This window comes from Solea senegalensis, linkage group LG2 (assembly GCF_019176455.1).
Source record: "Solea senegalensis isolate Sse05_10M linkage group LG2, IFAPA_SoseM_1, whole genome shotgun sequence".
Taxonomy (NCBI): Eukaryota; Metazoa; Chordata; class Actinopteri; order Pleuronectiformes; family Soleidae; genus Solea; species Solea senegalensis.
In genome coordinates this window covers 34,856,806-34,882,806 of record NC_058022.1, presented here as the reverse complement: position 1 = coordinate 34,882,806, position 26,001 = coordinate 34,856,806, and the positions used below count along the sequence as shown (strand labels likewise).

General features: G+C 43.4%; 1 protein-coding gene and 1 long non-coding RNA gene across 3 annotated transcripts in view; one reads left to right on the top strand and one right to left on the bottom strand.

Annotated features, from left to right (window-relative positions):
* The first annotated feature begins 4,891 nt into the window (after positions 1-4,891).
* LOC122763647 lies at positions 4,892-13,663 on the top strand. Its single transcript, XR_006359278.1, has 2 exons — positions 4,892-4,966; positions 11,964-13,663. It is a non-coding gene; the product is annotated as an uncharacterized LOC122763647 (long non-coding RNA).
* Positions 13,664-14,235: 572 nt separating this feature from the next.
* LOC122763570 (histone demethylase UTY-like) overlaps positions 14,236-26,001 on the bottom strand; it is a 31,784-nt gene continuing 20,018 nt past the window's right edge. For both annotated transcript variants that reach the window (XM_044018334.1, XM_044018335.1), the window contains 17 exons: positions 23,811-23,942; positions 23,640-23,708; positions 23,361-23,468; positions 22,099-22,521; positions 20,617-21,488; positions 19,947-20,076; positions 18,747-18,852; positions 18,444-18,649; positions 18,295-18,356; positions 18,137-18,211; positions 17,909-18,057; positions 17,698-17,812; positions 17,427-17,614; positions 16,629-16,770; positions 16,409-16,535; positions 16,008-16,178; positions 14,236-14,633 (listed from right to left, as the gene is read on the bottom strand). In XM_044018334.1, coding sequence (XP_043874269.1) covers positions 14,604-14,633; positions 16,008-16,178; positions 16,409-16,535; positions 16,629-16,770; positions 17,427-17,614; positions 17,698-17,812; positions 17,909-18,057; positions 18,137-18,211; positions 18,295-18,356; positions 18,444-18,649; positions 18,747-18,852; positions 19,947-20,076; positions 20,617-21,488; positions 22,099-22,521; positions 23,361-23,468; positions 23,640-23,708; positions 23,811-23,942 — 3,105 coding nt within the window. In that variant the 3' untranslated portion in view covers positions 14,236-14,603. The remainder of the gene's footprint in view (positions 14,634-16,007; positions 16,179-16,408; positions 16,536-16,628; positions 16,771-17,426; positions 17,615-17,697; positions 17,813-17,908; positions 18,058-18,136; positions 18,212-18,294; positions 18,357-18,443; positions 18,650-18,746; positions 18,853-19,946; positions 20,077-20,616; positions 21,489-22,098; positions 22,522-23,360; positions 23,469-23,639; positions 23,709-23,810; positions 23,943-26,001) is intronic.

Genomic DNA, 26,001 nt, shown 5'->3' with positions numbered 1-26,001 from the left:
CTGAGTGATTTCCTACATTTAATGCGTTATCTCACTGTTAGAAAGTTTGTTGTCGTTTTCTGACCAAATCACTCTCCCACACCAAACCCCATAGAGAAAAGCAGCGATTTTACGTCACAGCGCACAGGAGCCGTCGATCCACTGCTGACTCCATCATCAAGTTCAAATGTGTTATTTTGTGACTTCTGGGTTTGAAATCCTTTGTTCAGATGAACTTCAGTGACACAAACTGACCACACGAGGCAGCACTGGAGCAGCAGCTCCCGTGTCCCTGTGAGCTAAAATCGCTGATTTTCTCAATGGACTTTGGTGTGGGAGAGTAAGTGGTTCACAAACTTCAGTTTTCAGCCAAAGAAAATACTGTTTTACTATTAGAAACTAACTGGACTATGAGCCACGAAGCAACGTCTCCTTCATGACGTATTAATATGTATAAAGATATAAAGATATAAAGATGTCAGGGTTTAATTATGACCTCCTGCAGCCATCGTCATTATTATTATTCTGTTTTCACTCAGCATCTGTCAGCTGTCAGTCAGTCTGTTCAGCCGTGCTGTCACTCACTCTCCGCTGCTCATCACACTCTTTCTCTTTGACTTTTTTTTGAACGCAGCAGGACACATTTCTGGCCCCAGTTTACGTTATTTATTTGAAAAACAACAACCAAAAAACATGTATGATTTATGGCTGTTTCTGAGATTTAAGCGTCGCTGATGCCACCGGTGGAATCGCCTGTGTTTTCTTCTCATGTGCTGGTTTTTCTCCTCCGCTTCACACACACACACACACACACTGAGTGAACAGCATGAATTTAGACCACTATTTATAACACTGGTGCAGTGCAGGTTCCTCACATTCTCTTAATTCAAGATCAGCTTCGAAAGCTGTTGAACGATTCACACGCGCAAATAAAGATTAGACGACGTGATTTTATTTTACATCAGGGAGAGTCGCACGCAACAGCAGCAACAGAAGGTCAGAGGTTAAAAAGTGACGAAAAGAGGGAAAGAATTAGCATTAAAACAAGATATAAAATAACTCTGTAGAGGAGATACAGTAGAGTCCTTCTATGAGATTATACAAGTAAGAGAATGAGGAATAAAACTAGCTGAAACTGAGAATATGGAAGGAATCTGAATATTATTCTATAGAATAAGCAAAAGATAAGAATGTAGAAGAATTGTGTTCCTTATAGAATTTGCAATACTACAAATTAAAATAAGAATACAGGGGAACTTATTCCTCCTGTATTCTTATTTTTATCTTATTCCATAAAATAAGCAATAAACAAGATAAAAAAAAGAAAAGATAGGGAATATATTCCTGATAGAATAAGCAATAAAACTAGATATAAATAAGAATATATAAGTAAAAAAAATAAGCAATAAAACTGAATTAAAAAAAACATGATAAGCAACTGAAGAAGATAAAGAATAGGAATCAATAATGAAATAACATGAAAATGAGAAAATAAGATACAAAATAGAATAAATAGAATAAACATTAAATACGAGATACAATATAAATATGAAATAGGAATGGAGTAAACAATAAAACACGTTAAAATGAGAACATAAAAGTAATAGAATAAGATAAAAATAATAAGAAAAATAACATGGAAAATTAGGAACAAAATAGGCAATAAAACTAGATTAAAAATAGAATATAATAAAGAATCAAACTAGTTAAAATAAGAATATAGAGTAAGCAATAAAATAAGAAAATAATAAGATCATAAACATAAAACATTAGGAACAAAATGAGCAATAAAACTAATTAAAAATATAATATATTTAAAAATACAAGAATCGGAATAGAATAAAGAATAAAACAAGTTAAAATAAGAATATAGAGTAAGCAATAAAATAAGAATATAATAATGCTATAAACAAAACTTTGGAGGAAAATACAAAAATAAAAACAACAATATAAAATATACAAAATAGAAATTGAATAAACAATAAAATAATAAAAAAAAAAAAACAAATTAACCATAAACAAACATTTAAAAAGTAAACATTTAGACGTAAAAGATGATTTCTTATCAGGTTATTTTTCATTTATGTCAGATTTTGCTGCAGGAAATGGAGCAAAAGTCGTTTTTTTTCTGTCATTCTGGGATGTTATGTAAAAAAAACTGTGTTTGACAAATGTAAAGCCTTCATCCTCATCCTCATCCTCCTCCTCATCATGAACCTCAGGTGACAGTGAAACACGGTGTGTGTGTGTGTTTCTGTCCTAAACACTGACCTTGTCAGGACCAGTGGTCCTCGTGGAGACCAAAAACCTGGTCCTAATGAGGCCAGAACCTGTATTTCTGTCCTGACGAACCCGGGGGACGAATAATAAGATTTATTAAGATTAGTGATTACACATGAGTGGACGTTAATGTGTTCTCAGAAGAATAGCTGCACAAACCTGTGTGTGTGTGTGTGTGTGTGTGTGAGTAGGTGTGCGCACACACATGCAAACAAGTGATGCGTGGGGGTGTGGAGTGGTCAACTGATGAGGCACTGTGGAGGCTGAGAGCTCTGGAGAGTGGTGTGTGTGGGTTGGAAGCCTCCTCTTTTCTGAGTGACACACACACACACACACACACACACAGAGAGAGAGAGAGAGAGAGAGAGAGAGAGAGAGAGCTGGAGGAGGAGGTGGAGGCAGTGGAGCTCTGCTTTGCCGGCTGTCCATTGATCACTGGAGAGGTTGGTCGACTTAAAAGATGAGTGTGGAGACTGAGAAGAGCACAGAGAGGGAGAGAGAGAGAGAGAGAGAGAGAGAGGGATGGAGAGGACGACTGGACAGAGAGAGAGAGAGAGCGAGAGAGAGAGAGAGTGTGATCACATCACTGCGTCTGGGTTTTGTTCTGGGGCTTTTTTAACAGTCTGGATGAAGCCTTTGCTGGGTAAGCACCTCATGTTTCTGTGTGTTATCATTTGTATTCCTGCTCCGTGCACGTTTTTCCACCACTGCAGAGCAGAGAAATGAAACACCACGAGTGTCAGTGCTGTTGTTGAGCAGCAGCAGCAGCAGCAGCAGCAGCAGCAGCAACAGCAGCAGCAGCAGCAGCAGCAGCAGGAGTACAACAATCCTCCAGGCTCTTTCCTTCATTCCACTGCAGACAAAAAGACACTCTCTGTGTCACAGCCTGAAGCTGCTGCTGCTGCTGCTGCAGGATTCATTCATTCATTCATTCATTCATTCATTCACAATGTGTGTCCATGCTCCCCACATGCATCATCATCATCATCATCATCATCATCCCTCCATCACAACTTCACCCTCACTCTACTACACTTCCATCATCTTCTTTTATTCTATCAGCAGCAGCAGGTGACCCTCCCTCACTCACTCACTCACTCACTCACTCACTCATTGACTCACCCACAGCTTCATTGTATAATATATATTTTTTAAAATTGTTCAAGGTAATGATATAAAACCTTGACACTAACCTCGAGCAGCTACCGATAAAAAAACAGTCATTTTGCGCAATTTTTTAAAATCTGTTCAAATCTCATTTTTGCTGACGCTAATTTACCTCCTACAGACATTTCACGCAAATACCACAGCATGACTCAGCTAAAATGACGTTGCTTTTTTACAGCATATTATACGATATATAAATATATATATGTACACAGGATTTTGCCTTTTTTCTCATTACGAGATCAGTGATTTTTGCCCATAATACGCTTTAAAAACAACGTGAGCGACGCGTTGTGAACAAATGAGACGAGAAAAGCGGCTGAAAAACGCTCACAATTGCAGAAACTGCTCATAAAAGCAGGGACTCCACTCTCTTCTGCCCTCTAGGGGGCGGGACATGGTATGACATCATCGCACGTCGCGATAAAAATCATTTGCGAGATAATCGCGACTGGAGAAAATTTCACGTCACTGGATTTCACCATCATACAGTGCTAGTGTTTTATTCTGAAGAGCCACCAGGGGGAGCCGTGTCGCTCCAGTCGCTCCAGGACTGCGCGACTTATCACGATCTGAGTTAAGATTCTTGTTTTTCACTTTAGTAACGATTTTGTTAAGTTAATAACTTTGTTACGAGCGTTTGTGACATTGGTAACAGCATCAGATCCAGAACCAGAGTCTGAACCAGATCCAGAACCAGAGTCAGAACCATAGCCTGATCTAGAATTAAATCCAGATCCTGAAACACAGTCTGAACCAGATCCAGGACCAGAGTCAGAGTCTGAACCAGATCCAGGACCAGAATCAATACCACAATCTGATCCAGATCCAGAGTCAGAATCGGACCCACAGTCTGATCTAGAGTCAGAACTAGATCCAGAATCTGATCCAGATTCAGAGTCAGAATCGGACCCACAGTCTGATCAAGAGTCAGAACTAGACCCAGAATCTGATCCAGATCCAGAGTTTGAACTAGATCCAGGACCAGAGTCAGACCCGCAGTCTGATCTCAAGTTAAATCCAGATCAAGAACCACAGTCGGATCCAGAGTCAAAGTCTGAACCAGAATCGAATCCACGGTCTGATCCAATGTCAAATCTAGACCCAGAACCAGAGTCAGGCCCACAGTTAGATCTAGAGTGAGGGTGAGAGTAAGATCCAGATGCAGAGTCAGAGTCTGGTCCAGGTCCAGACTATGACTCTGATCCAGATACACATTCTGAGTCAGACCCAGATTCTGAGTCAGACCCGGTTCCAGACTCAGATCCAGCAACTGGATTAGAACAATCTCTTTATGATATGGCGTGTGCACGAGTTGACGTGTCGCGCTGCATGCGCTTTCGACCTCTAGTATTGGAATGCGTCCTCTGCGCGCACACACACGCTCTCTCTCTCTCTCTCTCTGTCTCTCTCTCTCTGTGTCTCTCTCTCTCTCTGTGTCTCGCTCTCCCTCACACACTCGCTCTCACACACTCACACACACACACACAGAGTGAGTGTGGCGGTGGGGACACGCGGCCATGCAGCAGACGCAGTCACGGTAAGTGGAGCCGCTTTTCACACGAGACTTTTCCTCGCGGGAGGAAATAACAGCGTGTTTTTCCCCCCTCACGGTCGCGCGTGTGCGTGTTGTCCGTGTTGTTGATATTGTTGCGCACACTTTGTCACACTTTTCTCTCGCGGCGGCACCGCAGACTTGTTGACCGCGCCGATTGCGCAACGCGCGGCGGCGGCGGCGGCTGCGTGTGATCTGAAGACAAAAAGAAAAAGAAAAAAGAAAACCCGGGATAAACGGAGCCGTGCTGTTGTTTGTCTTTGTCGTGTCCGCTGTGACACTTTGGCCCGAGTCCACCTCATCACCTCGGGGACGCTCGGCTCAGCTCGGGCCATGCGGGGCTCCTGCGGGGAGCACATTTCACTCTCTCTCCTCCCGGCGAGAACCCGGGGTTTTTACGCGTCAACGTGACGGGATTTTGTCCGCGGTCACATCTGACGCGTGGATCAACACCGAGCTGTGTTTTTTTTTTTACATTTACAAACTTTAATGTGTCGAACCAACTGTGTGTGTGTGTGTGTGTGTGTGTGGGGCAATGCGCAAAGTGTGTGGTCTCCAAGCTCTCCACCCCCGCAGAGACGCACAGTTTACGCGCACGCACGCACGCACACACACACACTGTCACGGTTGGCATGGCTGTCTCCGGGTCTCAGGAATGCGCCCGGTGTTTTCTCTGTATTTTTCACATTAAGAGCAGTTTGGGAACCAAACGCTGCCACGAGCGGCGTCAACTCAGCCGCGATCAACAGGTTACTTCCGGTGTACTCCTTCAAAATAATGCTCGCAATAGTGGAGCACCATTAAAGGTCAATTTAGTTTTTTAAAAAAACAATATATAGTTGTAAAACAAGTCTGCTCACTCTCCTGCACCAAAGTCCATTGAAAAAAAGAGTGATATAAGCTCATGTGGATACAGGTGCTGCTGGTCCACTGCTGCCTCGTGTGGCCACTTTGTGTCACTGAGATAAACCTAAAAAAAGGACTTCAAACGCCGAAATCACAAAAATATCACATTTGAATTTAGTAATGGAGGCCGCAGTGGATCAACGACTTCCTGTATGCAGTGAGGTAAAATCGCTGATTTTCTCTATGGACTTTGGTGTGGGAGAGTGAGTGCCGTACAAAGTGACACAAACGGTGGATAAATCAGTGGATTTAAGTGCAGTTTGGTCCAAAAGATGATAATTTTGTAGATATTTAGTTAATTATACATAAGAAATGATCCATTTGGACGACTAAACACTGTGTTTTGTATTTATTCCACTTAAAGTGGTAAATGCTTTTAATTAGAAAGCAGAAACTCGGACGGTTTCCGGTTGGTTCTGTGGTGAAGTCAGGTCAGATTGACGCTGTAGACGAGGGGAGGGAGGAGGGTGGTGGTGGTGGTGGGGGTAGCCCCAGCCTGGAGAAGAGAGAGGGGGAAATTCTTGTGTTTTTGGTATGCGATTACCCAGTGGAGAACCCATGACTGAGGGGGAGGAGGAGGAAGAGGACGACGAGGAGGAGGAGGAGGAGGAGGACTGGGACTGAGTGTGTGGGACACATTCCTGGTCTTCCTCTTTAAGTTAACCACATTACTGGAGCAGCTGACATGTTGCCTCCTCACATGACATTTACAAAAGTTCCCAGCTGATGCCGTTACGAGCGGACAAAGAGGTCACGTGACCTCAGCGCCGAGTGTGACATTCAAATATCTGTGGAGTGCAGCGAAAACCAAAAAGAAAGAAAAACAGAAGAGGCAGCGGAGAGAGGAGAGAAGATGAGGAAATATCACAGTGCACAAAAGATATGAACTGATCGATCGTCACTGGACCAACGGTGACCAAAAATCACCACATTATTAAATGGAAACATGGCTACGAGCAGGAACACACACCTGGAAGAGGTGACTTTAGCCACTGAACTAATAATATCTGCACATGCTGAAGTCTACGACATCCTCAGAGTGTATTCTGGACATTAGTTCACTGTTAGAAAACCTTTTTTCTGACTATAAACTGAAGATTTGTCAACCATTTTATCCCCTGCACCAAACTCCATAGAGAAAACCGGCCATTTTACATCACAGCGCACACTCAGCTGTCGATCCACTGCTGCCTTCATTTGTAAGTTCAAATGAGTCATTTTTGCGAATTCGGCGTTTAAAATCCTTCGTCCAGATTCACGCCAGTGACACAAAGTGACCACTCGGGGCAGCAGTGGACCAGCGGCTCCTGTTTCCCCGTGCGCTAAAATCGCTGGTTTTCTCTTTGGGGTTTGGTGCAATTTTTGACAATCTTAATATGTGATAATATCTATTTAAAAAAAAAAAGTACGTTATTCATGTTCCGCGAGGACACATGAGATCAAATATAAATCTGGAAAATGAAACATCCAAAACTTCCCCTCTCCTTGTTTTTGGCTCCTTTAAAAAAAGTAATGAATTCAGTCCATCATTTCTGTCAAAGTGTTCCTGTAGACCCTCAGGTGGTCTCACACACACACACACACACACACACACACAGTGACAGTCTGACACAGGAACACGGGCCTCGTCAGATTTGCATAATACCAGCCGAGCTGTGCCGGGTTCATCAGAATGTGTTGAAACCATAATCGCCCACTCACTAACGACAATTACTATAATGGACTGATTGTTGGATTATACCATCAAAGTGGTTTTAGCTCACATCTGCATAATTGTTCTTAGCGTCGTCGCTCGCGTGGGGCGGCCATTAGCTGCCGCAGACGAGCGAGTGATGGACGAGGCGTCGGGTGTTGGGCGAACAAAAGGGAGAAGGTTTTTTTTCACGATTAAAACTTCATAAATGAAGATTTAAAAGGAAATAGTGACATAAAAATGCAAATTGTAAACTCACACTCTGGCTGGTTTTGTCCATCCGGGCTCCTGTAGAAAGGCCCTTACCTAAAGTACAAAATAAAAGTTTATTTATTTATTTAAAGGCAATTACACAATGCAAGGACGCAAATTGTTTATTTTCCTCTCATTTTTTAAAGTTTTTTTAACATGAATATCGATTATTAAATGAAGTTTTTAAACATTTTTCAGCTTGTTAAATGTGAATATTTTCCTCTTTTTTTGCTCCATATAACAAAGAAATCATTAAAACGTTTTATAGACCAAACAAACAGATTGATAGATTAATGGATTAGGAAAATAATCATTAGTTAGCAGTCCTTTATTGTGATGTATAAATATGTGTAAAAATATTTTAAAAAACTATATAATATATCTTTGTTTTTAACTGAAAACTTAAACCTCTCACTCTCCCACACCAAACTCCATAGAGAAAACCAGCGATTTTAGCTCATGGGAACACAGGAGCTGCTGGTCTACTGCTGCCTCGTGTGGTCACTTTGTGTCAGTGATGTAAATCTAAACGAAGTATTTCAAACACCAAATTAACAAAATAGGACATTTGAACTTAGTGACGGAGGCAGCAGTGGATCAACAGCTCCTGTGTGCTGTCACAGCTGTGACGTTAAAATCGCTGATTTTCTTTATGGGGTTTGGTGTGGGAGCGTGAGCTGGTTCCCAAAGCAACGCAAACTTCATTTTCCAGTGTGTCTAACGGTTAAATATGAATTATTTCTATAGAACAATTACATGTACGCCCTTTTAACATGTCATTTATTGTTGAATCCAAACTTAAGCAAAGAAAATTGAGAAAAATCTAAAATGACTGGCACCAGAAAAAAGGCTTTGTTCAAAAATCTGGAGTTTAAATCCTGGACATCCCACAATGCACCAGACATTAAAACAGTGTCACATGACCACCATCACCAGATGGATGGACACATGCAGCAGCAGCAGCAGCAGCAGCGTTGAGCCAGATCAACAGCTGAACCCGGCTTTTCCAAACTCACACTTCCTCTTCAAACACGTTTGGGAATCAGTTCAATAAAAAAAAATAAAAAAAAGTCTTTAAATTCATAAGTGAGTGAGCAGGACGGAGGACGTGTGTGTCCACGCCGGTGTGTAGAGACACCTGAGGACATCACAGCACGTCCTCATGTCCTTAAAAACACGCCGACGTCTCTTTTATACACACACACACACAATCACACTCTTCTCACACTCTCCCTTTTCCCTCTGAACAGCACTCGTTGCTAATTACTCCCCCCGTTTCCACGGCAACGGGTAGCACCTCTTTTTCCTTTGCCATCATGTAAATTCCATCGCAAACATGCCTCGCCATCACACAACTCATCTAAAGCCATCAGTTTTTGTCTTTTGCGGGTTTTTAAATAAGGAATAATCTGCCATCTAATCACTAAAAGTCAATTTATAATCAATTTAAAGGATGGATTTTGTGATAATATGTATATTTTCAGGGGGTTTACATGAGCCACTGAACAAAGGACGCACCTAATAATCATTAAACAGACTTTTTTTTTGCCTGGAAATGGAATTTTGTGAAAACCGATCACTCTCTCTACACCAAACCCCATAGAGAAAACCAGCGATTTTAACATCACAGCAACACAGGAGTTGTTGATCCACTGCTGCCTCCATCAGTAAATTCAAATGAGTTATTTTGTAAAATTCGGCATTTGAAATCCTTTGTTAAGACTCACCTCAGTGACACAAAGTGACCACACGAGGCAGCAGCAGACCAGAAGCTCCTGTGTCCCCGTGAGCTTAAATCGCTGATTTTTTCCATGGAGTTTGGTGCAGGTGAGGGAAACTTCAGTTTCCAGGCAGAAACATGTGTTTTTAACAGTGAGAAAAAGCAGCAAACGTGTTCTTATGTTATCGTAGACTTCCTCTGTTGTCCACCACTGTTTATTGGAAAGAGAATCAGCTTTAAACAGCTTTTTCACTAAAAACGCTTCCTCTAAGTGATCAATGAGCGCTGAGCGGGCTCACCTGCCTGCTCCCTCTCTCACTGTTAATCCCTGGATGTCACACGTTAGGCTCCAAATAAGACTTCAGTTACCGATTTCTATAAATAAACATGTAACTCAGGAGGGGAAGAAGTGTTAATACTGAAAGAGGTCAACATGGAGAGACAACACTGCAGTGTGTGTGTGTGTGTTTAAGGAGTGAGATAGTATGAGACGGTCACACCTTAACTCATTACTCATTAAACACTCAGGAATGTGCAGGCAGTGTTAGTTTTAAGCAAAATTCAATTTGCAAAACTGAATCCCATTGACTTTTCTGCTAATTTAGCACAAAGAGATTCTGTGGTGGAAACACACGAGGAGGAATTTGCTTTTTGCAACTTGTGGCTAACAGTCAGCAACATTAGTGCAAATTCTGCTCACATTAATATGCATAAAAACAGCATTAAAACCTTCAAAAAAAGTCTTTTAAGTTCACTACTCGTGGGCTGTTCTGTAAAGACAATGACACAATAAAAAGTGTGTTTGCTCCTCCTCCTTTTTTCCCCTCTGCACGTGCCTTCATACCACATTATCCTCAATGACCCTGGGTTTATGAATGGGCAGCAGGAAGCTGCGCCGTCATTGGCTCGCGGCGGCGGCCAATCAGAGGAGGCTCATTTGCAGCAGAGGTGGGAGTGGATGAATGGAGAGTCGGACATTTTTTTTAGAGGTCAGGGCCTGGTGTGTGTGTGTGTGTGTGTGTGTGTCTCACACTGACCTACTTGGTTTATTGTAGGCGTCTCTATACATAGCTGTGGGAAACACGGGCGCACAATCGTCCCGGTTAAAATTAGCAGTCAGGGCCACCTGTGTGTTTCTCACAAAGGCGGAAACGAGGGAGCGCGGCGCGGGGATGGAGGGAACAGGAAGGAAGGAAAAGTGGGGAAAATTAGGAGGAGGAGGAGGGGGAGGGAATGGATCGCTCTGCTGGTTTAACTCCCTCTCTCCCTCTCTCTCTGTGTGTCTCGCTGTTTTTCCCCCCTCTTTTCCTCACTCGACACAGGGAGACATTGTTAGGCCGTCTGGATCTGGATTTGAAGCGTGTCGGGGGCTCCGGGCCAAGCAGAGTTCACATACCTTTCTGCTGGAGCTGCGCCAGACTTCACACATGATATAAGTGGAAAATAGGGAGAGCAGACTTAAAGAACTATTCCTACTTTCCTTTTCTTTTTTTCCCTCCCTCGTCTTGGCAGCCGGAGCCAAAATAACACGTCATATGATGACATGAAAGTCATTTCTTTAAGTCTTTAAGTCGAACTTAAGTCTATTTGTCACTTTATTTTGCCTTTTAGGACCATAAACTGACATCTGTGTCCTTTTGTAAAACACTCACTCTCCCACACCAAACCCCATGGAGAAAATCAGTGATTTTAACATCACAGCACACAGGAGTCGTTAATCCAATCAAAACGTGTTATTTTAAGTTATTTTATAAAATTCTGTGTTTGAAATCCTTTGTTTAGATTGACTTCAGTGACACAAAGTGACCACACGAGGCAGCAGCACACCAGCAGCTCCCATGTCCCCCCGCCGGCTAAAATCATGACTTTTTTCGATGGACTTTGGTGTGGGAGCGTGAGCAGTCTGCAGACTTTTAAGTTTAGTGAGATAATGTGGCAAAACACATTCTTAACAAACAATAGACTCAAGCAGGAGTCAATAATATACATTCAGACTTTGGTTTAAGTGGCAGAAAACCACTTTTTCCTTGTGTTCCAGTCTGAAAAGCCCTGATAAATGAGACTTTACAGTTCTTTATAATAAACGTCCTCCCTCTCTTTTTTTTTAAAACATATCATTCCACTTGTGTCTCGAAACGTTTCCTGTCTTTGTCGTCGCAGACAGCCGACAGGAAGACTCCGTCTTTTTTAACTGATGCGCGCGCTAAAAAAAAACTGCCATCTTGTTTCCTCGAATCCACGCCCACTCACGGTTTTCTTCCTGTGTGCCTCCACTACACTGACACCGTCTGTGGGTGAAGAGAGAGAAAAGCTGCAGCTCATACCAACACGTGACGGCACTCACATATTACACTTCATTTCCCACACATTTACTCAATCATTCTAATCATTATAATTATATTGTTTTGCAGGACTCACACGAGGCCGCGGCGATGAAGAAGAGGAGCGCCGTCGTCATCGTCATCGGTGTGTGTGGCGGACAAAATGGACACCTCAGGCAGCCATCTTGGTTTCAGTGTGGGAGCAGAGGGACCGTACCATGCTGGAAGAGAGGGGGGGGACGAGAAGTGGACATTAGCTCCTCTTTAACTTGTTTCAGAATACATTCATGTGAAGAAAAAGATGTAAAAAAAAAAAAATGATGTTTTGAGAGTCCAAAATGTCAAGAACTCATCGTTTCGCTGCGCAGTTTTTCCAAAATAAGAGCAGCTCCAATTCAGTTTTTCTCAGGGAAAAACAGACGTCAACTTTATTCCAAGTGAATTTACAAGCAGGGGTCTCAAACTCAGGTGACCTCAGGGGTCAGGAGGGGGCCGCTCCATGTTAAGTAAAGTACAACTCATGACTATAATCATGATAGTGATATTTGGGACAATATTTCAAAGTATATCGTAAATATTCAGTAGTTCACAACAGAATAAATACGTGATGCAAAGTTAATGTGTAAATAAGATATATAAAGATACGAAACATGGAAAAATAATTATGATTTGACAACGCTCTGTCAAAAATATTTGAAATGAGTCAGTTTAAATCAAAACAAGTCACTTAATAACTATATAATAATAATAATAAATAATCATTTGGCAAATGTTCTCTTTAAAAACTTGATTTGAGCATAAAATCTAAATTTAAAAAACAAAAAAAAAAGCATTTTGGACTCTCGCATTTGTAAAAGCTGTATTTCCTCTACTTTCATGTACATAAAAAAGGGTTTAAAGTGCTATATTTTCCACTTTTGAACAACTGCTATACTTCCCGTTCACTTCATCAGTGAGTCGACGACACGCTGGAATGAACCGCGGGAAACCTGCTCGTTTGTGGCGTTCCCTCTGCGTGAAGTCTCCTCCTCCCTCCTCGTCGTCGACTTCCCGTCTTGGCTGAGATGTTTGAACGGGAGGGGCGGCCATCTTGGCTCTGGGGGGGCTGCAGCAGCGGTTGCTCAGTAGTCAGTGTAGATCCTGTGGGGCTGACAGCAGCTACATCTGGCTACTGGGTCTCTGCTGGCAGCCGTCGCGTCGTCGTCAACACAGGAATCATGATGTGTTTTTCTTTGACTTTTTAAATGTAAACCAAGGATTGTGAGCGAGTTCTGGACCTGGCATACAGTGTAGGATTCTGTGTGTCAGTCTACAGCTACATTGTCTGCTGGGTTTCAGGCCCGCGCTCGCTCTCACGTCTCTATTCGTCTTTAAATGTAAACAAATGTACTGTAACTGCGGCTCATTTGACAACTTTTTTGTGTTTATTGACTCGTCATAAAACATTCTTCAAAACAAATAAAACAAACTTTTTTTTAAACGTCCGTTTCTGTACACAATGCTTTGCTAAGCAAATTTTTATTTATATATATTTAGAAAATGTAGGAGGAGTCGTGTTAAAATGACAGAGGACTCCTTCAAATTTTAATGGCAGGTACTCTGGAAAAAATAACAGCATTCCATCCACAAAGTTTTTGTTTTTTTTCAAGCAATAAATATGTATTTATAAATAGTGTAAATTTACATCAAGATTAGAAACAACAAAATCACAAATTAAACTTTATTCCATAAGTCTATGTGCAACCCATTTTCTTTGTGACTTGGCTAGTAGTTTTTTTTTGTTTTTCTTTGTTTTTTTTTTTACATATTTTTCTATCTTTTTCTTTTACATAAGAAACAAAAACAGTTTTTGAACACAAAGATAAAACATAAAAGCTGTATAAAAAACACCAAATAAAAAGTAAAGAAAAACGGAAAAAAGGGAGGAAAAAAAATCACCTAAACTCTTCACATTACAAATTTTTTTTTTCTTTTTTTAAGAGGGGTGGGTGGGTGGGGGATTTTGCTGTCCAAAGAGTCAGAAAAATTACTATCTATTATAGAAAAAGAGCAGTTAGGCTCGTGCTCCTGGGGGGGGCGGGGAAATAACGAGAAATCAAAGCCGACATTTTCATCCTGTCACCAGAAGAGAAGGAAGGAGAGAGAGAGGGAGAGAGAGAGAGAGAGGTTGTCAAGTCAGTAGTCTTTTACGTGTGGTGTTGCCAGTTGTGTCAGTTTAACAAGTATCTACAAAAAAAACACCAACATTTTTCTGTCACGCATTTAAAGAATCCGGGAGCTCCTCCCCCCTCGGCCCCCCGTTCCCAACCGCCTTTGATTAAGTCCTCCAGTAAAACAGGGCTGAACCATTGTCATTGGGGGGGGGAGGGGGGACGAGTCCTGTTAGCGAGCTCGGTGGCTGCGGCAGCAGCAGCGCCCCCCTTTGGAAGGGCCAGGCCCCAGCACTTTCAAAACAGGTTGCATAGACAGACACACTCAGCCTCCAGCCGTCGCTATGGAGACCAGCCATACGGGAGGGGCAGTGGCGAGGGCGGGGGAAGGCGGGGCAGGTTGGGGGAGACGGCCTTGGCTTTCCTGAATATCAGAAATGGTCCGTGCATGTGTGGATGCTTGTTCTGTTCCTTTTTTCTTTCAACACATTGTTTGAAAAACTCCAAAAAAAAGAAAAGAAAAAAGCCATTTTTCCTGTGTGGCGGGCGTCAGCGGCTCCGCGGCGGACGCCGCCTAATGTCAAGATGAGGATGAGTGAAGGGGAGGAGCCTGAGCGGGGGGAGAACGACACGAGGATTAGACGGCGTCACTGAACGCATCACAAGAAGCAAAACACAAACAGTGTCACACAAATGTCACATGACATTAGGAGTCTATCGTTTCTGGTGATAGTGGAACAGCGAGCTTGATTTACTTCTGTTGTTAATGCCGTGTGTCTGTAATGCTTTTATTTTATATAGAAATAAAGTACATCACATAATGCCACTCCCCCCACACCAAATATTAAGATCTAATGAACATTCTGTGACTTTTCTTTCAAGATAAGTTAAATATTCAATTCTATGACATTCAATTGGGGAAATAAAGATATTTTATGACAGTTATGGTTTTATGTAAACTAAACCTTGTAAATTAAAATATAGAATATAAAAATCTAAATCTATAAATGCTATAAATGTTTTACACAGGTGTCTTTTTGTTTGAGTATTTTCTCTTGCAGTACCATGAGTGGCCACCGGGAAATAAACTTGCTGCAAGCCAGAGGGAGGTTTTCTGTCCAATTCTTGTAATACACTGATGTGTGTAGAACAGGAAATACTTCCAAATGGATTTACGATTAAGCTGGAATCACTGCGCCCTCTGCTGGACGACACAGTAAGTACTTCAGATGCTGTGTTGAGCTTCTAGGCTGTACAATTAGAACTCAAACTGGATTTTAAAAAAAGGACTGAGTTTGAATTTTCTCACACAAGATAAAAAAAATATGATATTACAAAAAGCACTTCTAATATGTTAATCAAAAGGAGATAAACATTAATATTTCACTAAGTCACCCACATACAGTCCATGTGGTGTATTTTTTCCATCATAATTTATTAAATTAATTATTTTTCACACAAAAACTGTAGACAGAAGCCTGTAAAAAAATATGTAAAAAATAATAATAAAGCTGCTAAATAATCAGTAGCAATAATTGTTTTCGCATTAATCCAATTTTTAATCCCTTAAAAAACTCTTATTAAAGAACGAATTAGTGTGTTTTTGTCACGACTGTGGTGACTCAGCATGAGCAGTGCGGAGAGTTTCAGGATTAGGCACAACTTTGTGATGATTATCATCATGAGATTAAAACTTTAAAACATACAGATTAAACGAGGCATCAGCATCTCAATAAATAAGTCACTGTGACAAAAGTGTAACGTAGCAGTTGAACAACATGGTTTATCAGGAGGGTGAATGGTTATTAAAGAGCAGATACATTCATTTAAATTAAAGTGAGGCTTAACTGCACTGAACACAAAGACAGGTTTAAGTAGAAACTTAAATCAACATGAATAACAACATGTCTCAGTCTGAACTTGGTAAGAGGAGGAAGTGTCTCCAGTGTGCAGCTCTGCCTCAGTCGCCATGACGAGCACTTACTAATGTGAACTGGTCGTAGACCTGCATCAGGTCGTCCATCCTGTGCTGCTCCAGCACCACAAAGTCGTCCAGCGTGGCGCTGCCTTTCCTCGCACAGTCCTGACAGTGAACCACGTGCTGCTTCTTCGACAGGAGCTCGCGGCGCACAAACAGCAGGTTAAACACCTCCACCTGCAGAATGAAGACAAGAGTCATGGTGTCATCTACACACACATCCTGGATCTGCTGCTGCACGGCGAGTAATGGAAGTGTTGCACCAGCAGATGTCCCCACCAACACAGATTCACATCTGAACAAAAGACTGGCATCATAAAATCTCCTTTTAAGTTAAGTGTCTAAAATCTGTTTTTCAGTTGAGTGTTATTCAGGATTTAAGGCAACAATAATCCCCCGCTACTCACCTCACAGATGGTGCAGTAGTGAGCCGGTTCGTCCCTGGTCCTCGGCCTCAGGACCGTCTCCTTACCGGCCGAGGTCAACGCTTCCTTCACCCACTGACACTGCTTCAGCGTCCGCAGCAGGCAGTACCTGTGACGGAGAAAACCCACCACACACACACAAAATGTCACAAAAAACAAACAAGTAAGAGTTCACACAAAACCCCCCGAGTCTGTGACTTACTTGATCATCTCAAACAGCTTGTGGTCGGACACTTTGATGTTACGAGCCATGTTCCAGGAGAGGTGCACCATGGGAACCATGGACTTGACGCTCTGGAGCTTATTCCACTCGTAACGTTCCACGGCCAGTTTGTACTGGTGAGCTGAAAACACAGAGGTTTAGATTTACATGCATGAAAACAAAACTTTATATATTTTGTATCTTATTAGCATCTTAAAAACGCTATTGAATTAACATTAGTTCTTTTTGCTATTAAACATTTTGGGGAATAATAATCACTGTTGACAATAGTTGACATTTTCTTATTGGAGCAGTTAACTCATATTTTCACATCGTTGTGCTCCATCATTTTGTAAATCTATAATGCAGACACAACTAAAGAGAAGATTTAAGGGAAATCAGATCACATTTAGCAATGTAAATGTAGTTAAATAGTATTTTTGGGAAAATATCCACTTTTTTTGCACCGAAATATTGTGTGAACGCAAGAACTCTGTCATAGTTCCGACTTTTTAGATCCTACGTCTGTGAGTGACACAAGTGTATGTTGATTGGTCAAACTGTGACTATTCAAAAGAAAAAAATTATATTTTATCCATAATTGCTTTTATAAAAACAATCATTTCCTCTCCAAGGCCAACATAATTTGTGGTGCATCTTTTTTTGGCAGAATTTATGATGAACATAATGAAATTTACGAGGTTTCTTGAATGCATCACGGAGCGGCTCCTCTTTTTTTCCCCTAGAACCTGTGTGCTCTGCAAACACCTCCCACATCCCATAATAATCGCAGCGTACCAGTGAGAGGCCCCACGTTCCAGGCGATGTTGTTGCACCAGCCGATGGCCTGCACCCAGTGCACGGTCCCCGTGTTGAGCCACACCAGGTCGCCCGGACGCTGGATGAACCGGTAGACGGGCACGTCGGCCTCGTACAGATCCTCCAGGTTCGGCCACCACGAGCCCATCAGGAAGTTAATGTTATTCCTTAAAAGATGCGTCAGATGAATAAATCAGTGATGACAGAACTGAGTGTGTGTGTGTGTTCAGGTAAATAAAAAAGTTCTTACTTCTCACAGAAGTTGCTCATCACCCCCCAGTAAGGCTCCGGCACGGCGAACCACTCACAGTCTCCAGGTCCGATGTTGATGTTCACGGCACAGAAGTTGTTGTGCTCCTGGTGACCTGCGGGGCACAGACATCAGCGTCACTGGAAAACACCTAAAATAATAATAAAAACAGCCCACAGTGCAGCGTCTGACGGCGCGAGGAGACACGGACCTGGTATTCTGCTGCCCGGAACCTTCATGTAGAGCTGAACCGTGTTCATGCCCAGGATGGTGTGACCCACGTGGCTGAGCAGGTTCCCGGCGGACACGACCCGGGCGAAGGCGGGGAGTTTGCTGAGCTCCTGCAGCTGCTGCTTCCACCTTTAACCCGCGAGGACGTCACGAGATTAGATTAAAAAAATACAGTAAACAAACATAGTTTCGGACTCTGTGAACTCACTTCCTCTCGTCCGACACGTCGATGTTGGTTCCAAACTTGATGTGCTTTAAGGGCCCCCTTCTTTTACGTGCAACACTAATGAGACAGAGAATTTAGAATGAGTTTTTAAGCCACTTCAAATCCACTCTCGTGGAGATAGTCAGAAGATAGTAGCGTACCTCTCTGCTGATGCTGGCTCTGTGTCTGAAGGCTCCTTTAGTGCCTTTTTCTCGTTCTCCTCCTGAAAAACAAACGCAGGATACATGTCAGTACAGTGACATATATATTCTTCAGAAAACAACATTTCTTCCCGCAGATTTCCACCGACCCGCAGGGATTCCTGAAAGGAAGCGGCCTGATACTGGGCGTATTTGGCGATGGTGGTGTGGGCGCGGGCGCTCTCGCAGCGCCACATCTTCTTGGAGCCGGACGGGTCCCAGTTCTCGTCGGCGGGCTGCGAAAGCTGAGTCCACACCTCCACCAGGTGCTCCGGGTTGGCCTCCACCAGCGTCTTTGTGGAGAACAGACCCAGGTCTGCGGGGTGGGGGGATTGGGATTGAGATGATGAGATTAGTTTACTGTGTGAACCTTTCCAGTGCAGAATGAGGAGTTAAAAAGAGCGAGTGTTTACCCAGTTTGAGCGCTCCGGCCAGTCCTCTGATGACCGTGACGGGGTTGGTGGGGTTTGTGCAGAACTGGTGCAGTGGAGGGAAGAAGGCGTCTCTCTTATTCTCCAGCTGAAAACAGCAAGTTCAGCTTTTATTGATCCAAACGTGACAATCACTGTCGCTCCACTGACTAAAATATTCTGATTATAACTGCAACCAAATTCAGAGCCTTTTCAATGATTAAAACAAGCTTTCTGATTTTTCAGCTTCTTCAATGTGAATATATTCTGGTTTCTTTGCTCCATAACATAACAAATAAGTCAAAAATAAATCATTTCCAGGTTTGATAAACACAGATCAATATAATTCAACATTTCCTCACATTTCACCGAACTAACAAGCACTCGAGAGTGAAACGGAGATGATAACGCAGCTACATTTATTTATATTCACTTCCTGACTGCTGTAAAGGAAAAGCTCAGTTTAATTAAACACTTACTTCTAATTTCACCGTACTGACAGAAATCCCTGTTCTTACTTTTCAAATGGGCTCAAAATGTTTTGGGTAAAAGCCTGAAAAGTAAATCTTTTCTGACCAATATTGTCTCCACTTTTTAGTCAGCTTCAGTTTAATATTACATCAAAACATTAAAAACACCAACGTGTGGGCTTTCGGAGCATCTCGGAGTGAAGTTAAAGATTAAAACCAGACGGAGAGAAAAGATCTGCTCATAATGATATTGACCAGCATGCTTACATAAAACTGACACCTCTCACTGTGTCTAGGCTCAATCTGCACATGTGAACTGTATTAAATAAAAATCTTGCACAACATTCAAGCACTTTCAATGACACATGTCAAATTAGGGAGCTTTCCAAAAACTTTACAACTTTTTTTTTTAAATTCACAAACTTTCAAGGATTTCAAGGACCCTGTGGGAACCCTGCAAACGACTGCAGAGGAGCGAATCAACTTCCTTCCAGTCTTTGCAAAATGACCAGTTTACTTGTGCGGTCAAGATTTAATTGTAATGTTTTTACACTTTTTATGTGAGAACTTTGCAGGTTTTAAATGACTCTATAAAGAAACAATGATCGATGAACACGTGTTAACCGCGTGTTTGCTCATCTGGACACAGATTGGTTTCGTCTGTTCCATTATCAGATGAAAACAAAGCACGTGGCCGTCGCCTGGACGACACGGGAGTCGGAGGAATACTCACGTAGATGCTGGGTGTGGGTGGGTTGAGCTTGTCTTTGGGCAGAGCTGGTGTGGGAGGAGGGGGCAGCCGTGGAGGGGGGCACTTGTCGAGGAGGATGCTGCTGTTGGAGAGGCCGTTCTTCCCCAGGTTTCTGCAAACACATGACGGCGTTTCCCTCTCTTTATCAGTTCAATTTCACACGTCATCGACATGTCGGCAACACATGCAACCAAATATCAAACGGGACGAAAAAGAACGAGTGGAGGAAACCATCCGAGTGATTAATATCTGCATAGCAACAAGGCTGTCCAGTCGCCTTCAGTGTTGTTTACAGTTACATAACATTGTCCTCTGGTTGTGCAGTGGCTCAGATGCTCCACTAGGAGGAGACATCTTCAAAAAATAAAAAACACACAACATCAAATGCCTCCTGTCCTCCACCGCTCATCTGTGCCATTTTAGAAAACATGGAGAAATGTTTGTTATCATTATTATTATTATTATTATTGTTTTAAAAAAACATTCTTGCTGCCAACATTTGTAGAATTTAAGTGTTAATTAGTGCAGATTTCTGCTCCCGCAGGACGTTAGAAAGCTAAATAGAGAATTTACGTTTGTAAAAAAGAAAAATGCAATAACTTCACACGGAGCAGCATAATTGGTGGATTAAATGTGCCGTGCGCGGCCTCACCTGCACGCCTTCAGCACATCAGTGGAGCTGGGGTAGATGGACACCGACGACGACGACGATGAAGAGCTGTGTGGCGGCGTGGCTTTAAGACCGGTGGTGGTGGTGGTGGGCGGCTCGGCCTTCATCGGGCTCTGGGAGTCCTCGGAGATGCCCGCCTTGCCGTTCCCGTTGACGGCCGGTGCGGCGGTCGTGGCGGCGGGACTGTGGACGCCCGTCTGCGTGTGTTCTGAGGATTTGGGCGAGGGCGTGGCGGTGGATATGGCGGAGATGGGCGAGGAGGCGGCCGAGCTGACCTGCGCGTGGGGGGTGGAGGGCAGGACGGCCGGGTGGATGTTGTTGACTTTCTTCTGGGGCTCGGGCGTGGCGGTTGCCGTGGATACAGTCCCTTCTGACGGGCCCTTCCCCTCGCCGGTGCCCTCCCCCCCTGCCAGCAGGGCAGATAGTCTCGGATTGTCTGCGCTAAGGCTCAGCTTCTCGCCGCCTTCCGCCGCCTTGCCGCTGTCACCCACGTGAACGTGATTGGCTATGCTGTCCACCTGTGTCGCTTTGCACTCCGCCGACGGTAGCGGCGACGGCGTCTTGCCCTCGGAGCCTCCGTTCCCGAGGGACACCGCCGCTGCCGTCGCCGCGACGGCTGCGGTGTTGCTATCTTTGGTAGCGGACGCACCAGGTGCTGCTCCACCTGAGGTAGAGGAGTGGGGGAGGGAGGGAGGGGACAGGAGGTGGTTGTGTGGCTGCTGCCGTGGCGATGGGGCATTTGTGGAATGTCCAACCTGATTGTTGGGGGGCACGGGGGCATTGGAGTTGGGGATCTGTGAGTGGGAGGGTGCCCCCTCACTGCTGGAGGCCGCCGCATGTGGAACAGACACTCTCTGAGGAACGAGAGGGAAAGAACAAGTGTCAAGTGTGGCAGTAAAACTGCTCATTAAAGCCTCTCTTACAATAAAATTAAAACACCTGAGTGACAATGTAACGCCACAAACAAGTGTGAGGAAGAAGAAACATCAGTGAATCGTCAAGTGAATGATTTTCAGTTGCTAATAAGTTGTAAAAGTAAAGTTTCCTAAAAACTAAATTAAATATAAAAGGAAATTCCTAAAGAAAAATGTCTAAATCTAAATTAAACCTGGGATTAAAAGGGTTCAACCACTGAGAATTGGGTTCGAGTTACCATATTAACAATATTTTGGCAGATATTCGCATTAGTACAATCCTAAAAGATCAAATTTGACAAACAAGAGCGTAAAATAGGATTTATGAGCAACCTTTACATGTATAATGAACACATCATGCCTCAGTGTTGAAGTTTGAGGACATACAGTCTCGTGGGAGGGATTTCACCGCTCGCTTCATGAAACCACTTGACTGATTTTCAACAAAAGCAGCCAAGTAGGTCAGAGAGATAAGACGATTACATCCACAGCTGAGACTAACTCGTCATCAACATCATTGATTGTCAAAAACCAGCGGTCTGTGAATCACCTGAGAGGAGTTTAGGTGCAGGGCCTGGTGCGGCGCGGCGTCCTGTGTTTGCGTGCTTGTGCAGGTGTGAGGTAGCAGTGCTGCGTCGCCGCTGCCGGCAGGTTGCAGGTAAGGCACGTCTCCGTTGGGTCCTGTGTCCGCAGGCCCCGGCTGATTATTACTACTACTACTACTACTACTACTACTACTACCGTTAGTACTACTCTTACTACTGTCGCCCACGGGGAGGGAGTCCGAGGGTCTGTGTGTCGCAGCTGGGCCCACGGGCCCGTTGGCCAATGGCTGCGGCGGACACAGCGGCCGGTGAGCTCCCAGAAGGGGCCGGGTGAGGTGGAGGCTGGGGTTGGGGGAGGGGAGGGAGTTGGAGGTGGGGCCGTTGGGGAGAGAAGGACGCACCTGACCTCCTGAGGCATTCTGTCTCATCTGTGAAGGAAAAGATGGTGTGATATTATATACTATTATCTTTACTTTACTAGAGCTTAAAGTTCAATCTAAAGTGAGTGGATCTTAATCAGAAAATGTACCAATTACACATTTTTAAATGAGTGTAGTGAGAGATATAGACAAAAGAAGGTGTTAAAACTATTAAGAGATTGGTCAAATATTAATCGATTACTAAATGAATCGTCAACTATTTTGAAAATCGATCAGTTTGAGGGTCGTTTTCCATGATTAAAACAAGTTTAAAATGTGACTAATTTCTGGTTTATTTACTCCAAATAAAGAAATAATTAAAACAGAAACAATTTGGTTTGTGGACAAAACAAGACATTATTTTGAGGTTTGAAAAATACTGATCAACATTTTCTGGACTAAACAATTACTCGAATAATCAAAAAAATTATAGTTGACAGATTAATGGATTAGGAAAATAATCGCAAAAATGGAAGTAGACTTGTGGTTTAAACAGAAAAGCCGACGAAGAACAACGGAACTAGCAGCTAAGGACCTAAGTGGTGATGCCACTGGATGCAAATAAACACAAAGTCTATGAGAAAATGAGCTTCAAAGGTTTTCCTGAGGACTTAACGCTCTCAATCACACGTTTCAGCTCTTCTAAAATAGAACAAAGCGTCAATTTTGTAAATGATGTTCCCGATGTTAGACAATAAAGACACCAGTGTGATATTGTGCAACAGTAAAGCCCAGTTGCAGGTGACGTCTGTGAATTTATGGCGACAAAAAAAACGACACTGGCGCCGGTACAGTCGTAAATAGTCTTCATTTGCCATTTTCTTTAATTTATGTATATATATGGTTACCTGGTGCTGGTGCTGCTGCATCATGGCGAGCTGAGACTCCAGCTGCTCCAGCATCTGCAGCTGCGGGGGCTTCAGGCCGGCACGGTTACTTCGCAACTGTTCCAGCACCTAAGGTTGAGATGATAAATACATGTAAATGCAGGAAATAAGAGCTTATTTGAAGCCTTCTGGGTCTCGACAAGGTATTTAAGTTTAAAGGAAAGTAATTATACGATAAATTGAAAGTGAAAACAACCAAGAAAAACCCATTAAATGGAGGAAACTGAAGAGTTTTCAAACCTGTATTTTCTGTGGGGAGAGGTACCAGCTGGGAACTGGTTGTCCTGGATTACTGGCCCATAAATCACCCTGAGGAATGAGAAAAATAGGTTTAATTTTTAACGCTGTAAAAGGTGAAATTAAGGTGGCAGACTTCAGCAGGTAAACTATGTTTTCACAGTCTAAATTTACCTTGGCGGGGCTGGAGGCTCTTCTCCTCTTGGCTGGACAGGACTGGTCATCTGCTTGGCCCAGCGTGCCCAGGTGAGGGGGCAGAGACTGACCCGAGCCCCCGCCTTCCGCACTGTGATTGGGCTTACAAGCCTGCAGGGGAGGGGAGGGAATGGAGGGAGAGGGCGCAGGCAGAGGGGAAACAAAAGGAGAACATAGAGAAAACATAAAAGAAAACAGAAGGAGATGGGATGGAGCCAAAAGGAAAGGAAGTGAGGTGTGTGTGTGTGTGGGGGGAACACCAAAAATAAGATGCAGGGAGCGTGTTCAAATATCAAGATGCATGAAGCAGCAAAAGGGAGAGGAGAAGGTACGGCAAGAGGAAGAGGTCAGAGTGCAAAGAGAAGCAGGGGATGGAGAAAGAGAGAAAAGGAGGGCGACACTGTCATTCTGTGTTGGCAATTTAACAAAAGAGACAAGCAGGAAATGCGGAGCAAAAAAAGATTCCTGTTTATCTGACGGTGTTGCTTCATAGGGCAACTGCAGCCCCGGGGGCTTTTCTCCTGTTCAGAGGAAACGTGGTGGAAATTTACCAACAGCCACTGAACCAACAACTCCTCCTCAAAAATAAGCCGGTGTTTTACGCGCCCAGGTAGAGCAGAAAGGGAATTTGTTACGGCTACTTGTCGTCAGGAGCCTACGAGGTCAGATGTGACTGATTTAGATCAAAAAAAAAGAAGAAAAAAAAGTGTCGTATTTTCTCTTCTTTATAGACGCAAAATAAACACATTTATGTGACGCAGACAAACAAATGTGTAATCTGTAATTTCACATCAGACATCAAGTCACATCTGACCCATCCATCCATGATCCACATTCATTCACACTCACCAGGTCAAAGCTGCTAAATCAACACGTTCAAATCAATAATACGACGACGATCTCTCTCTCACACACACACAACAGGACCACTTGCATCTACTGTAGGATGAGCATGAGTGAGTGACGTGATAATGGGACACTAGGGGGCGTCGCAGGGGCTTTGTGAGCAGCTGTGGGGCATCTAGGGTCAACTACTGAAGAGAGGGGAGGGGGGGAGAGAGAGGGAGGCGGAGGAGGAAGACGCCACGACCTCACCAATCACACGGGGTCAAAGGCCAACAAAAGGCCAAACCTCACAGCCACTTGACTCAGAATAAGAGACTTTAATCTCGTCCCAAACGGTCATTTATTCCCGTCTAAACGAAAGCAGATACTGCGGCTCAACAGGTTTGCCTCCTAAACCAGGATTTGCCGGTGAAGTGCAGATTAAAAACAGGATTAATACAAAGAGAAATTGAGCGGCGGGTGGGAAACAATCATTTTCTCTTCATTGTTTTGAGTTTTCTTGTTTTTCACCCACTGGAGCCGAGCGTGATGGGTGAAGCCGAGTGACGACGGCACTGTGGAGGGGGAGGGGAGGTGGGGGCGGAGAGGTGAAGGAGTGGGTGGGTTGGTGGGCGGGTAACACCTGAGTGGACGCCTCCTCATTCAAAACGGATGCCATAAAGCTGCCGGGCATGGAAATGTGAGAGGAGCCAATTGAAAGAGACGGTGAAGTGAAGCCGTTTTTTTTGTTTTACGTGCTGTTTGTTTGTTTGTCGGCTTCTTTAGACATCGTACAGCCTGGATGGTAGAGCTGAGCTCAAGTGTTACCCGTCAAGTGTGTGCATGTGTGAGTGTCTATGTGTCTGACTGTGTGTGTATACTACAATTTATGAGTGTGTGACAGCCTGTGTGTCCGAGTGTGCACTCAGGCTACATCCATACTAGTACATTTTCAGATAAAAAAACCATCTGTGTCCAGGCGAGCATTAGGAAGGTAGGAGTGATGCGCCCGTGTTTCTGGGCTCATCCTGGACTGGGGTCGCTACCAACAATTCTTTCCTTATTCAATTAATCTGTCCATTCTTTTATTTGGTCCATAAAATGTCAGAAAATTGATTTCTTTGTTGTATGGAGCCAGGAAACCAGAAAATATTAACATGTAAGAAGCTGAAAACCACTCAAATATCCACTTTTGTGCATCCTTTGCTACTCAACGATGCCAAAAAAGTAGGTCAGACTGATTTGTGTCCACATGAAGATCCTGAATCATTGAGCAGCAAAGCAGCGCTGGTTTGTTCTTCTGACTATACATTATACATGAATCAATCTGTTTTTTTAAACGATT